We start from the raw sequence: 16,180 nt of genomic DNA, 5'->3' as shown, positions 1-16,180 counted from the left end.
AATGAATGGATCAAAGAACAATAAGAGAACATTAAAGGTAATCATTACTAATGTATTTAGGATAAAGAAAAAACATGAAAGCATGTGTTAAAAGTTATTTTCAGCCCAAGCAGTAAAAACTATACAGTGCATTTTTAATCACTAAGTCTAAGTGTAAAAAAAGTATTTATATTTCTAAACTAGTTCTGAAAAGAGCAACCAATCTGTGAACAAGAATGACAGTCTGTTTTTGCTTAACTGGTGGAAAAACATAAAATATAAAAATAGAGCTGCACAACTTTTTTATGTGAAGATGAGGTGGAGTAGGAATGCGATTTTTTCCTTCATCAGAGTGATGCACTACCAAAAACCTATTTAACTTATATCAAACATTTCCAATAGACTTTATGACCCAATCATGAAGGACCTCCATTCAGTGGACATCAACCAAAACAGTTCACACTCAAGAGTCTTCATTATCTGGCAAATATCTAACCAGATGACTGACAGAGCTCCTAAACAATCTGAGGCTTTTGTAACACAAAGTAGAGTCAAATACACGCCTAGTCCAGTTAGAATCATGCCGGTTAAACCTGACAATCTCTGTCACGGTAGAATAATTAGTAAGGTCAAGTGAAACAAGTCAGGAAACCTTCAGCTGTCTCAAAAGTAAATCTTGAAAATCAGCTTTGGCATTTTGGAGAAAAATCAAAGTACCAGGAGGAAAAACTCATGAGATGCAGAGAGGAAATGAAAACCTCACACAAGCAATGACTGCACTGGGATTGAACCATGGGGACCTAGAGCCATAAGGAAGCCTTCTATTATATCCATATTTAAAATAAAATTCAAAAACAATTTTTATTTCAGTCATACTCAAATTAATATTAAAAACTGCTATCATACCTTTTATGTAAGATTTCTAAATGCACTGAACCAAATTGTCTCGAGAAGTGAAACACTGTCTGTTAGAGTTAACATGTTTATAAATTGATACTTTAACCTTTATTATTAACATATGTTTGCCACTTTTAACTTTTAAAGGACATTTGTTAAATTAGTTATTGAAATATATGTGAATAACATTCAAAAAACTGTGTCATTAGCCTAAACAGCAAAAGTTCAAAACACTGTATGTGGTGGGTGAAGGTGCTGTTTCACTACAGTATCTATATGAAGAACACCTAAGACAGATAAAACAAAACATAAGTATGTGAATGTAAAAATGGCTTATATAGTGAAATATCAACATTTAGTTTGAAATCAACTGATGGAGTTTTTTTTTTTATTTTAATCCCACCATTCTGTTATTTTCTACCTCACTTATCTTGTTTACAGTGTGGTGCAGAGGTGTCACCCACTGCACTCGGGTCCCAATCCAGGTGGTTCATTGTATTGTGGCTGCAGCAACGTGTGATCAGTGCATGCTCCCATCTCTTTGAGAATACAGGGAGTGCATACCTACTTGTGACATAATGTAATGATTTGTAGAGTTGAAGTTCACCTTTTTTGCCACATGTACAGAGTATAATGAGATGCTTACTTGCATGGCAGTCACCCTCAGACTAGTGACAGGCCTGATAATAAAGATACAACAGCAGACAATTAATGCAAAACGAAACATTAAATACAAACCTTAACCTAAACCTAACCCTTGGAACTCACTTGCTCAGATTCATCGCTGCTAGGGCGTATGTGTGAAGGTTTAAGAATTTTTGGTGACTTAATTCATTTTTTACATCTATTTTACTTTCTTGTTGGTGACATCATTGGTTCCATTTTGAGAAACCATCATTATGATGCCTTGTATAATGTCACTGTAGCGATGTTGGAAAAGATTGGCTAGTGGTTCAATTAGAATCATCTTTGTTTCTTTTCAAATTTAAGATTTAGCTCAGCTAGCATTGGATTTTTGAGTTAACTATTCATTATAGTGATTTCACAATCATGTCAGTTACATGGGGCCAATTTAGAGATGCCAGTTGATGTAAAATACTGTATATGCTGTTGGAGAAAGGAGAAAAATCCTTGTGGATGCTGGAAACAAATGCAAAATCCACCCAGTGTGGTGCTGGGCATTCTATACAATGCCTGCCTTTCATACATTGCCGGTAACACATATAATGGGAAAATGGGAGAACAATCTATATTCTAATCAATATTAGAGTTTTCAGGTAAGAACTATCTTTATTTCCCATTACATTGTACTGACAAATCATTGTCCTGAACAGCAACGTGTAGGTTTTTTGAAGAGACGCATTTTTGTCAGTTTCACTAGTAAATAAACTACTCCACACAGAGAGGCACCCAGAATACTGTATTATAATAAGTATAATTGATTACAAGGAGTGGATATTTATATACATATCATAATACAAAAAGCACCTACTGTCGTTGTCATGTACACCAATTTTGTTGAAAGTTGGAACAATTTTTCTTGAAGACATTTGTCAGGAAAGTTCCATTTTCACTGACATATTTCAAATATCAGCACCAGTTTTGAAATTTCAAAAACTCCCTTTGAACATGTCTATCTTAAACATTCAAAGTAAGTTCTGTTGTAGGTTAGTTTATTTTTCAAAACTACCTTGATAGAAGCTACTTCAACTTGTAAATTCTATATGTTGCTTCCCTTTTACTGCTCCAATTGCTGATTCTGATGATATGCTCCGGGAGAACTGTACAATGGCTGACCCTGTGCTCTGACCCCCAAAAGTCATGCTAAAAAGTATATGAAAATAAAAAAAAAGAAAAACAACACAGTAAAGTACATACAGAGGCATATACATGGCTGCAGCTAGTATTTGATTCTGACTAGTGCCACAAGGACCTTGGACAAACCTCTGTCACACCAACTACCTCACTTTTTTTGCTGTTTGAAATCTTACCAGATATGCTACATGATCATCATGACCATAAAAATAAAAAATGTAAGTAATTTAACTTATCTACAACTCCATAATTCATTATGCATACAGTGAATAAGCATGAATATTGTATTTATATCACACTAAAACAACCTTATGGCTGCATTAACTGTATAGTATAATGATTTAATATTTCCCTGACATTTCATTGGCACTGCGCCACAATGACCTGATCTCTATCACAGTCCATCACAGCCAAAAATTTTAGTTTGAGAACACAACATATATTTTAACTCTCTAATGGGGACGTCTTTTGTTTATGAAGTGTGAGCTACAATTAGCCTTAGACCCTTCACAATCAACAATTCACAATGGTACTGTGTATCAATCAATGTCATTTTTACATCACTTGAGTTGGAATCTGCTGATCGTAAAAGCTATATGAGCCACTACCAGCCTATTTGGGCCCATAACTACATGATATTGAAAACTGCTATTAAAAACATTTTGTGTATGTTTTATGTATATGTATTCTGTTATCATTGTTATTTTGAATATGACTCACTGTTATAAAAATATTTAATAAAGAAAAATGTGGTAATTGACTCTTTGATGAAGTAAGTAATCAAAAATGGTCTAACTATTAAGCATTTAACTACTGTAAATCTCTGAACGTATACCTCAATATTACATTTGTACATTTTTATTCACACAATGGCTTTGCTTTAAAAATAGCAGGACTCCAAAGCACACACAGTTAGAGTACTTGTAGGTTACACATTTTATTTTATAATGCCATGTATACTATACAAACATAATGATAAACATAATGAGAACACTATTGCATTGTGGGCAAGATCTTTCTGTTTTCTTGACTTTATTAAAGGAAATAAATGAATTTCATTCATGGGGCTTGTTGGAGCACTGTATCCTGTGTTCCATTCAATATACATACCCCATATATTTTACTTTTAATTAGCATTTTCCATTTCTAGAGTTCCTTTCCTAAAACTATATTGCAAAACAAATATCAGACCTTATCTTCGGTCAAGTACAATAAAAAACTCTCACAAAAGTAATAAGAAATATTGTAAAATGCTTCAAACAATACCTCATGCTGAGAAAAGTAACTGAATCTGACATGAATGTTTTTATGAGTCTTATCCATTTACTTTTGCACTTTTTCCAACTATTACAATTGTCATTTATGCATCTCTTTTTCAACTTTTTTTTTTTCAAACACCGTACATTGAGATGAATGTGGTGAAGCATTAATGATCAGGTGCATTAGGCAGCAGGTGTTATGAAAAATATATGCATGAGTATGTCTACAGAAAATTTCATTTAAGAGCCATATTGAAAAAATATAAATATTTATAAAATGTATCATACGTTTTCAAAGTCTTTCAGAATATAACTCATGTCATTAAAATGTCTGTATAAATGTAATTTTCACTCAGCTGTTAAATCAGAGTGATTGCATCCACTGGACTGCCTTGGATTTATAGCAAATTTAATTTATTCAAACTCCACTTACTGTTGATAATGATCAAGCCTTTGAATTTAAAATAAATTATCCTTTTTGCAGAGAAAGACAGTTGCAGTATTTGTTCCTGTATTATTTTAGAAAAAAAGTCAGCTTAAAACTGATTTAGACTAAAGCAAAAAAGAAATTTGCTTCACTTAATAACAGTAAAGCCATCGGTACATTAATCCAGGTGATTTAAAAAAAAAGAAACCGACATGCAGTGTCTTCAAATGCAGTTTACATTTTAATGAGTTGTAATGATTCAGACCGATGCAGATTCCTAGTATATAAGACTTTCTCACAATTCTCCCAGGATTCTAGTTTATTTGGAGAAGTACAGGGGTATTTCAAGTTGTTTTCAGAATTAATAATAACCTTTTATACATTTTTTGGATCAACAATTGCTAGAGGCACATGAATTTGCTCACCTGATTGATAAGAATTTATAAATATTTCTAAATATTCCATGCAGTTTTAACTCCTGGGATATGACGACCAGAGAGATCAGAGATTCATGGGATAATTGAAATCCACAATCTAAAAAATTATTTTATGAATGAGTGATGTTAATGCTCAGAACAGACACTTGATGGTGACACCTTCAGATTGGCATTACAAAGACTTTACACTCCTCGTGACTGCTTGATACCATCACAGCAACTGCCCTCTTGAGTGCTTCAGCCATGGTGATGTCAGACCACTTATTGCTACCATACAGCCAGAAATCAATATCACTGACAATGGACTGCATTATGGGATTGATCTGAACATAGAATAACTACAGCAACACTGTAAGCTCACAAAATTATTTTATAATGTGCTATACTTTAATGCAATAGCAGAATTACAGACTGTGACAAAGTGGAACATGCTAATCAACTAAAGTTAAAGATTTGGTGACATGTGTTAAGTTCTCTGTTAATCATCAGTATCATTTGTGTTCCAGTTGTTTGTTTCCCACAGTATAAATTCCTCTTCCTCCTGTCACTCCTCTGCCTGATTTTGAACAGTCTTGCATGTTCCATTTTTACAAGCATATTACAGTATGTAGATGGAAAGACATACCTTTGTTGTTTTAACCTTGTTTCCTGTAGCACAGCTCCATCCTTTGAGATCTGGAAGAACTTTGCATTCTTCTCCATCCAGACAGGGATGCATTTGACACCACCACTTCTGTTCTACAATTGAGGCTAGAAGAAAAGATCCTAAATCAGACCATGTATCTGTATGTAACAATTGTAAAACATCAGAAAATAAGATAATATAACAAAATATGTTCTCTTCTTTGTTTCTAAATCTCTTCTCTTTCTTTATCTCTCAGTCCTTCTTTCTCCTCAACTCCTCCTCAGCAAGCTTCATCCTCCCCCTCCCAACTCTGGCTCCCGGAGTGTCTGCTGGCCCCTTATATAGGGCACCCGGAAGTGCTCCAGGTGTCTGATGATTTGTTTTTGGCAGCACCTCCGGGTGTGATGGAAGAGCTGCTCTCCAGGGCTCAGCAGTAATTGTAACACCCCCTGGCAGGACCCGCCAACAAGGCTGTACTGACTCCAACTCTCATGAAGTCCTGCAGGCGTCCGAGGTACCGCTGCAACCCAGTGGGCTCCCATCTAACATTTCCAGAGGAGGTAATGCTCTGGACACACTTGCTGTCCCGGTGCTCTCAGCGTGGAGGCGTCCTGACCAGGCAAGGGTCCCAGCCGTCTGTCACAATGTTTATTTTGCGGTGGGGAATCTTGAATTCTGAGCTCCACCTCACACAAGGAATGTCTCAATGGACTTTAACAGGCCCTGTTTTTTTAACAAGGCTTGACACCTTAAGAAGACCAGAACCTCCCCAAAAAAATCCTGGTGGGGGCCAAAACAAATGGAAGAAATCTTGGGAAATGCAATTCAAAGTGAGACCTTTTTCCAGATAGGTTCGGCATTCAATGAGTGTTAGAAAAAATGGAGTAGATACAATGCTCAAAAACAGAACAAAAGTAATCCTCTTCACAGAGCAAGATGGCCTATCTATCACTGCCACCTCAGAAATACAATAGTATTAGTAAATAAAACAGTACTCTGCAATAAGAGGACACTGTCTTTGTGTGATAGGTAAACAAAAAATCAGAAAGCCCATTAGCTTCTTTCAAATGCACAGAATGAGCAACAAGAATTGATGAATATGTTTTACTGTTATGAAGAAGTACTCCTTTTAGGCTTCTTCTTAGATGGATCTATAAATCGTCTCTATTATTTTGCATTGTAATCTCTGCCAAGTTTCTGCACTAGGCAGAAGGGTTAATTTTTCCTTGAAATATGCTACAAATGCTTCTTCTCCATTTTGGAACCAAGAGAAGGCTGTGTCTGGATGTAGTAAGTTTTTATCTTTTAAGTAGGACCCTAAGAGCTCTGAAGCATCTTTGGGAAGGCCTAGTTCTCTTACTAAATGATTATGTTCATCCTGAGTGAATGGCTGTGGCTCATTACTTGAAAATTTGTGACAAATTCTTTATCGTCACCTGAAGTACTTTCTCCCTCTGAGTGATTTTCTACAGAATCAAGACTGTCAAGTGGAGCAGGGATTGGTATAGTACATCAGGTCCATGTTGTTTTGATCTTATTTCAGATGGAAGTTTAGGAAAACAATTTCTTTTTGATTCTCTTTGTTATATCCCTGAATTTTGCAGGAAAAAATAACAATTGTCACTATGATTTTTAGGCTCTCTTTCCATTCCTATCATCAGAATATTAAAAGCAAGAGTCTTCTTCTTACATTCTGTTCAATGGCTTAGTTCCTCACACAATAAGAGGAGATTCTGTGAGGGGCCAACTGCTTATCATGTCACCATGTTTAATTCTAAAGCTTTTTTTTTCTAAGCTTTTTTCATAAAATATGTTTTTTTTTTTACTATAAACTTTCCACCAACGTAGCAAAAAACATCAGGACTGCTCACCCAACCTCCAAAGGCCATTATATGAATTAACATTATAGCAAAAAAAGAAACTCTCTACTGATCATTTACAAGTGCACTGATCCACTGACTGAGTCTCTCTGAGGTACGTTTGCTGTAGTCCAGTGAATTAAATCATTGAAGGGAGAAGGCCTGGTCCAGATGTGTCAGCTACCTGCAGCTGGGATTTATCACCGTGTTCAATTCCAGCTATATTCTGACCTTATTATTGAATAAAATAATCATTTTGCTTTAAGCATAGCTTTTAATATTACAAAATATTACATTCAAACAAATTATCAAAAATAAAACACTGATATTTAATCAATTGTAGTACGAAACAATTGACATCTTAAAAATGTGTTGAGTGAAAACATATTATGTGAGGGAGAAAAATGGTTTTCAGTTTTGAATTCAGCTCTGAAGAAGAAATAAAAATCACATGAAATAATCAAAACAATTTTTTCAATGTGTGCCTGTGCCATTACTGTATTAAGGTGAAAGTTATCATGTTGGTAAGAAATGCTATATTGGACTAGGCGTAAAAAAAACTTGGATTTTATTCAGTTCCTAAATTCACCCTTTATTCTATTGCTAAATGTGTGTTCAAATCCGAGCTCACTCACTATCTTTTTCTGGATTTTGTTCAAATATTCTCAATATTTTTGCATTCTGTATGCTTTCTAGGTGTTTCAGCTGCTTCTTACATCCCAGTGATACTCAGAATAGAACAGGCCCAAATCAGTGACTATGCTTGTGTGTATGTGTATGCCTTCTGGCGAGGTTTGGTTTCTTACCTGTACTAAGTGCTTCCAAAATTGTCTGGCATTGTGTGATCCAACAATGGAATAAGTGGGTTAAGAAAAAGAATGGCTGGTACTGAGGATTTCATAGATATAACTTCTTATCTGTATTCTGATTGAAATCACAGGACTACATTTACTCTGTGCAGATGTGTTAAAAGAAAGGCCATTTGATAAGGGTTACTCCAGAGCAACTGGTTTTCTGAACTGTAATCTCTGACATTTGTATTGTTGTCCGCATGTTGATTTGATAAAATTTGACACCAGATGCCCTTCCTGGGGAGCAGCCGAAAGAAGAAGAAGAATCTCCGACAACGTAATCAAAGAAAAGAGGGACGATGCCTCATTTTGACATTTAATGTACAGTGTGATGAAGCTGGATTCCTTTTGTTGAAGATGCCTACTAGGTATTCTTCCTTGTCAGTAGAGGTTCCAGGTTCCAGCATCCTAGACCACAATAAAGAGGTTTCCAAGTATGAATGGATAGACATTTGGTATTTTATTATTCTTCTCACCTGTACTATTTCCAAACATTTTACCAAGAGCAAAGTAAATAATAGTTAATGAAGGCTTTATGGAATTAATTTGTGTTGAGCTAAGAAATAGATTTAGAATTGATGTCAATGTAGATCTCATGCAGGGATTACAAATCCTCGGTAATTAAGATTAATAAAAAAGTAATTTATATTTGTATTAGGTGTAAATGTGACAATCAAAAGAAAACAACTACAAGAGTTCACCTGTGCTCTACAGGTTTTATTCCCTCTTCTGTTAGCCCATTTACTATACATTAGCCTGTCCAGCATCTTTAGATTAATTTGAATCTTTGCCCAGCCAACGGACAACAACAGATTGTGCTCTAACCTCTGCTTTTAGGAGCCTCTTTTTCAATCCAAAGTGTGGTAATAACTAGAAATGTGCATTTTAATTTAACAAATTAATCTGAAATTAATTCTAAAATGCAAATTAAATGTTATGTCCTGTAGGAATTTGAATACTGCACACATATGCATAATAAAGCAGGTTTTAATTATTTTTCTGTTGAAAAATATTCAATTAGTTTTCAAACTGCACTTGTATAAGTGGTTTAACCAAGGAAAGCTAATAAATATTTTCAAAATATAAATGCTTTCAGGATGTGTATGGACATAAGACCAATTAAGGTAATTAAAATTTATCTACACTGTTTCCATATTTCCTTGAGAATACAAAGAACTCTGAGGTAATACCTTGTTACCTTATCTCTAATTAAGATACATTTTGCTTTGTAGAAAATGAAAATGGCTATAGATTCTCTTTTACTTGATATAAAGACCATAGCATGGATTCTTTCTCTGTGGTCTGGTCTGTCAGAAATGTCATGCGTAAATTAACACAGATAGGTTCTACTGCAAACAGCATTTTGCATTTCTACTTTAAACTTGTTGACTTTTTAATCTAATGGACTTAATTGTTAACTTGTTCCTCTGCTCCAGTCCTGCCATCTATAGCTAACCCCACTGCTTCAGTATGCCCATCTGTAGCTAAACCCTCTGCTTCAGTATTCACATCTGTAGCTAACCCCTCTGTCCCCTCTGCTTCAGTCACTGTATCCTCAGCCCCTGTTGCATCGCCAGTTGTAGCTGTCCCTTCAACATCCTCAGTTGTACCAGTTATGTCTGGTGGTTCTGTCGTGTCTAAACCCTCAACCACTTCTACATCAGGCGTAACAGTTATGGCCGACCCCTCAACTGTCTCTAGTGCTGACATTCAGATCGACAGGCCATTGTTTAATAACACAGAAATAAGACACCCCTTCAATTTCGCTAATGCCTATGAACTAGAGTCTTATGAGGATGTGTTTAATAGTATTCATGAGACACTGCAAAGAATTCTGGATAGTTTTTTAATAATAATAATAATTCATTACATTTATATAGCGCTTTTCTCAGTACTCAAAGCGCTATCCACACAGGGAGGAACCGGGAAGCGAACCCACAATCTTCCACAGTCTCCTTACTGCAAAGCAGCAGCACTACAACTGCGCCACCTGTGAGGATTTTGGCTATTTTAAATTCAAATGATGTTGTTCAGTTAGAATTGCATGCTGATTCCTTGCCTATCAGTGTCTTTGTACAGATGACTGGAACTAATATTAGTGTAGATGAGTTTCTTCAACAGATAGAGAATCTTCTTCAGAGTCACGCGAGTGTATTAGCAGATGAGTCTCTGATGCTAGTCATACAGATTGTTAGAGCACCTAACAGGGGGCTAACGGTTCTGGCAAGGTATCCACTCTACTCAATCACGAAATAGTCAGAAAGAAAATGAGGCATTTAATTATTTCTCATAATTACAGGAACCAGCTCTGTTTTGCCTTTTGTCTGCTTACCCTAATGGAAGACATGTACAGGCAAAATCCACAGTTATACATGCGTGAAGCGTACAAACTTCAGAGCAGGGACGGATTATCTGAGCATGAAAAAGTGTCCTTTGCGGACGTTCATAAATTTGAAAACTTGCTAGATATTAAAATTGTTCTCTGGTACAAATGCCTCAGAAAAGAAAAATTTTTTAAATTTGAAAGCTCCAGCGGTAGAAACCCTAAAACATATTTTATGTTTTTGCATGATAACCATTACTACTGCATTTTGAATTTAAAGGGTTTTCTGGGTATAAAATACTTGTGTGACTACTGCTACACAGGTTACCACTCAAACCTTAGTCATCGCTGTGAAGGCCACTGCAACGTCTGTTTCTCCACCGATTGCAGACCAACCCCTGAAGAGCTTATCAAGTGTGCTGATTGCAACTGTTACTGTCGGCCCTATTTTTGTTTTATACAGCATACAATTCCTAAATTTAATGACAAAACCAACGACATGGAAGCAGCCTGCGGCACTGCAACAAATGTGTCCTTGTGTTACAAAACTTTGATAGAGTATGCTGCCTCAAAACCCCATAAATTTCGCCCAAAGGAATGTCGTGTTTGTTTATCAAAAATCGAGAGCATGATGACGAAAAAATATAACTTTTTACTTAGTATGAGAGTGTCAAACATGGTGTTTTTAAGAAGAGATGGCTTTTTATTGTAAAAATGATGTCGAAATTCTTAGAACTGCATGCATTAAATTTAGAGACGAGGTCATCAAAATTTGCAATATTGACCCATTTCAATGTATGACCCTAGCCTCACTATGCATGGCTATGTACAGGCAAAACTGCATGCTACCAAAATCTATCGGTATAATTCCTTCTGACCATTACTTTAGCAGTCAGAAAAACTATTCAAATGCATCTATTCAATGGTTATTGAATCTCTGTGAAACAGAAAAGTTGAACATTCGGCATGCTCTAAACCTTGGGGAAGTAAAGAAGGGCTCCTTTTTTCTTGACGGCTATGCCAGAGTTAACGGTATTCCGACTGCCTTTGAATTTGCTGGCTGCTTTTAAAACGGCTGTCCAGAATTGTATGATTTAAACAGTATCCATCCTTTAACCGGCCTGACTTGTGCAGTTATGTACCAAAAGTTTATGCGAAAATTGGAAATACTTCAGACCAAATTTGATCTTGATGTGCATGTGATCTGAGAGCACGATTGGGAGACGAATGAAAAAACACAACCTCAGGCTACAAACTTTCTTAAAACATTGCGGTTTCCCTCAATGTATAAATCCGAGGGATTCATTATTCGGCGGCCATACCAACACCATAAAATTGTACCGCAAGGTCGGGGGCAGTGAGCAGATTTACTATTATGATTTTACTACTATGTACCCGTATGTGCACCCAATGTACCCAATCGGTCATCCCACCATTTAGGAGAGCTCACCAGTGAGTTAAATCCTGGTAATTATATTACAGAATTTAAATCAGGTGGTCCGAAAACATACGGGTATAAAACAGCACAAGGCAAAACAAGTATGAAGGTAAAAGGTATTACCATTAACCACGAAACCGGTAAAATTGTAAGCCTCGAATCAGTAACCAATCTAGTTCAGAATTTTTTGATGTCTCATGAAGCTCCTCAAGAGTTACTGGTTCACGGTAATCAGATCCATAGAAATAAAAAACGCTTCACTTTAAAAAAACAGACCACTCAGGAAGAAATTCAGAGTGGTGTATAACAAGAGGGTTCTCCTAAAGGATTATACCACAAGGCCATATGGATACTAAAAGAGATTTTAATACATGTCTTCAACATCCCTTCACTAAAATTATCTTGGGTCCGTCCTGTTCCGGTAAATCCTATTATGTAAACAAATTACTGGAATATTCAAATTATATTGTGTCTCAGACTTTTCAAAATATAATTTGGTTTTATAGTAACTGGCAGAAAATGTACGATGAGCTATCGGCTAAATTTCAGCAGTTAAAATTTATTGAGTGGCTCCCAAAGTCTTTATGCGATGACGAACGTCTCCCTCCTGAGAAAATAAATGTGGTCATTATAGATGATCTGATGGAATCGGCTAGCAAAAGCCATGAAATAGAAAAAGCCTTCACAAAATATACTCATCACCGGAATTTGTCTATCATTTACTTGGTTCAAAATTTATTCTTTCAGGGAAAGAAAAGCCGAATGATGAGTCTTAACGCCAATTATATTACGTTTTTTTAAAAAACCTAGGGACAAATTGCAGATTAGTGTTAAGTTCTTTTTGGAAGCTTTCGAAAATGCTACAAAAAATACCTTACGGCTATCTCTTAGTGGATCTGAAAGCACAGACCCCCCGTTGAACTGCGGTTAAGAACCAGTCCATTTCTGCCTGATTGGCTGGTTGTGTACACCATGAAAAGATAAAAGAAGCTGTACTGATTCAAAGTTCCATATTCTGTCAGCATGTTGGTCAGAATAAGCAGAATTACTCCGTTGCTCTTGTCATAGCAGTAAAATTCTTTTAAACGCATCTTCTGGCAATTTGATTAATGCTTTGTCCGAAATAGCCTGTAATACTTTAAAAGGCAATATACCTCTTTCACCCAAACAGTTTAAACAACTTAAGAAGCATAAAACATCCGTCCGAAAAATAAGTGACAGAAAACTAACCTTAAAAAAGAAGAAAGCTATTTTGAAACAGAAAGGAAGCTTTTTGGGGGCTCTTTTAAGTGTCGCTGTGCCCTTCATATCTAGTTTATTAGCTTCTAACGCATAAACATGGAATACGCTCAGAAAATGTATTTTGTACCGCAGCATCAAATGTCTCTTTTTCAGCAAGAGAGCGCTAATCCAGACGATCTCTTGAGTGCCACTGAAAGTGAACTGAACAAGGAAATGAGAAACGTTCTGCAACACTGTGTTATAGGGGCTGACGAGAAGGTGAAACTTTACACTTCTATCTTGCAGAGATATCTAACATTAATTAAAAAGGCCAATAAAGAAACTAACAGTCTGACATTCATGTTACCAAAAGAAGAAAATGTCGAGGGGGACATTAGAACAGTCAATGTGTCTGAGGACCGGGTTTGGCAAGAGGTTTTGAGAAGTGTGCCTGTAAAAGCAAAGAAAAATGTTGAATTTGTTTTGCATAAAATGTCTGTCAATCCCAATCTTGCATTTTGGAATAACCATGGAGAGCTGCTGTTAGAAGGTAAACCTTTGGTCAGCTCCAACATGGTGGATTTGGTACGTAATCTGACAGCATCTCATACAATACCTGAGCATAAGAGTCCGCGTTGTTGGAAAGAATTTGTAAACGCAATGGCTGGTTTCAACATTCCATTTTCTGTTGTGCCTAATGATGAAACGAGAGAACTCCACCCCCTCCCTGCTCATTATCCTGAAGTCAGCCCCTACCGACAGAAACCGAGAAAAAAAAGACTGGATTCGATTGCTTATTAATTTGTAAAATTGTTTGTTTATTAAATACAATTTTATGTCATTACAGAGTGTCGTCATCCTTTAACTGTCTATTGAAATATTTATAGGTCTCTGATCTCTGCATGCAAGGGTACCGATAAAAACAATGTCCCAGTGAAGGAAGCCGGGAATGAACACATTTAGATACCATAGCATCATTATTGCTTACATGATCAGAATACTTTTTTATTACAGAGGCGTACGGGAGTCCTTTTCCTCTCTGATGCAGAAAGAAGAGGCAGTGTTGACCGCATTTTTCCAAGAACTAACTTTGAAGCTGCCTGTTGTTATAAATGATTTGTTTACAGTTTTTGCTTAAGAAACGGTAAATATCATTCGGGAAGTAGATAGAGTCAGGAGGATTTCTGTAGGAATCAAAAAACTCTCCATGGCCGTCTTCAGTGGTGTAAATCTCCAGCCAGTGTTCTCCAGGTTGGGTCTGACGGTGAGTATTCAAACATGGTCAATATTACAAACATGGCTGGCACTCCGATATTTTTTTTCGGTAATTGATCATACGCCAGCACCCGCGGAAATACGTTTCGATGTAGGGATCTTGGGACAGCAGTTCTGTTGTTTTGTATTCATGGTGTTTATTAGTAGTCATACAGCACATTACGTTTCTGGTTGATTTAGATGATGTTGTCAAAGACTGCGTATACTATTAGTTTGACAGTCTGAGGGAGAGGGATGCGGAAGCGTAATTCAAATCTCATGTTTCCAGTTGTAACTAATGAAAAATGATCACTGCATTCTTGATTGGGGGTTAGGTCAAAAGCGAAAAGAGTTTATCCTTGCGAGAACTCTGAACGGGTGATAGACAGAGCTTGATCCTTCAAATACTTACCAGTGGCCAGTACCAGGTTATAGTATTCTCTGGCACTGTTGCCGCTTACAAAGTCTGGTTGAAAGGTTTGGCAGAAATCTGTTCACTGTCCATGTACAGAGCCAGGAACTCTACATCATTATGTTTGAACTTAAACGGATTCCTTGTATAAGAACCTGAAAAAGCCTCATTATCAACTATGCCAATCACCACATACTTTGGTAGTTGACCCAGAAACAGGTTTTCTTGATTGCATACTCAGATACCCGCAGACATACTGAATACTTTCATATTCACCCTTTCCACAGGGTATTTAGCATTGGCTGATGTAAGGGAATGAGCATGCCCTAATTTCACGGCCAGTGAAACTTTTACTTTTTTTACCAACAGGGAGGCTGATGTTATGTTTACTTTGTAACATTCGGCATCACCAGACATTAAGCAGAATTCATCTTATTTCCAAACCATTTTAATCTTCACATCTATGTCGTTCAATATTAATTTTTCCTGGAAAAAGAGATCGGTATGTATGTGCCCCAGAAGTTCAACAATCCTGCTCCCAGCTGTATAGGCACTTCTTTTATTAAAACCAATGTTTTCTCCATCAGAATCTGTCTCTTCCATTTTGTTAAGTGTATCTTTGTAAAAAACGCCTGTAGCAAACTGAGAATGAAGAGTCTCCTGGCTGTAATTTAGCAGGCCTTCTAAGACAGCTATGTAAGGATAACAATTTGAACTCTGCAATATTAGGCGGTCCCCCAGGGTAACAACAACGTTTGCGAAAACAAACTGGCTATAGGGTAGTTGACAAATCCGACCTTTGCATCAGCAGCTATGTTAGTCCTGTCAGCGTTCACTATTTTGCACCTTAGGTGTAGAAGAGTGTTATTCAAGTCAAGGTAATCCTCCCCATTTACAGCTATGAGAAATTCTAGCGGCGCTACTTTAGAGAGGCCTAGAGAGGTGGGATTTTAACGTATATACTTTTATCTACACTTGTTTGAGTGAAAGGCATAGTAAACAGGTCCGGTTCAGATTTGACACACTCTTCGGACATTCTGTGTCATCTTCTCTTCTTCTTCTTTTTGCTTGCTTTAGTCTTGTTCTTCTTCTTCTGACAATGTTTAGAAAATGCTGTAAAAATAGTGCGCCTTGCCTTTTTGACTGGCAGGCCCTCACGCGACCCCTGTGGTCTCTTGCGTTTTATCTTTCTCATTACCATCAAGCCCGCCCACTCCCGCTTTTCTCGGACGCAACCAGCTGCACTTGATATAGTCCCGGTGATCACATTTTTTACAATATTTTTAGCAGCGGATTTGATATGTGGTTTTACAATGTCAAAGCCTTTTTTCAGGAGAGGTAAAGCTCTTCTAAACAACCTCCAAAATATACCTTCAATACCCC

General features: G+C 36.7%; 1 protein-coding gene across 2 annotated transcripts in view; it reads right to left on the bottom strand.

Annotated features, from left to right (window-relative positions):
* LOC114658490 (chemokine-like protein TAFA-2) overlaps window positions 1–16,180 on the bottom strand; it is a 636,259-nt gene that overhangs the window by 92,072 nt on the left and 528,007 nt on the right. For both annotated transcript variants that reach the window (XM_028810567.2, XM_051928696.1), the window contains exon 4: window positions 5,440–5,564. In XM_028810567.2, coding sequence (XP_028666400.1) covers window positions 5,440–5,564 — 125 coding nt within the window. The remainder of the gene's footprint in view (window positions 1–5,439; window positions 5,565–16,180) is intronic.

This window comes from Erpetoichthys calabaricus, chromosome 1 (genome assembly GCF_900747795.2).
Source record: "Erpetoichthys calabaricus chromosome 1, fErpCal1.3, whole genome shotgun sequence".
Lineage (NCBI taxonomy): Eukaryota > Metazoa > Chordata > Cladistia > Polypteriformes > Polypteridae > Erpetoichthys > Erpetoichthys calabaricus.
The sequence above is the reverse complement of the archived record's forward strand: the minus strand, read 5'-3'. Positions and strand labels throughout refer to the sequence as shown.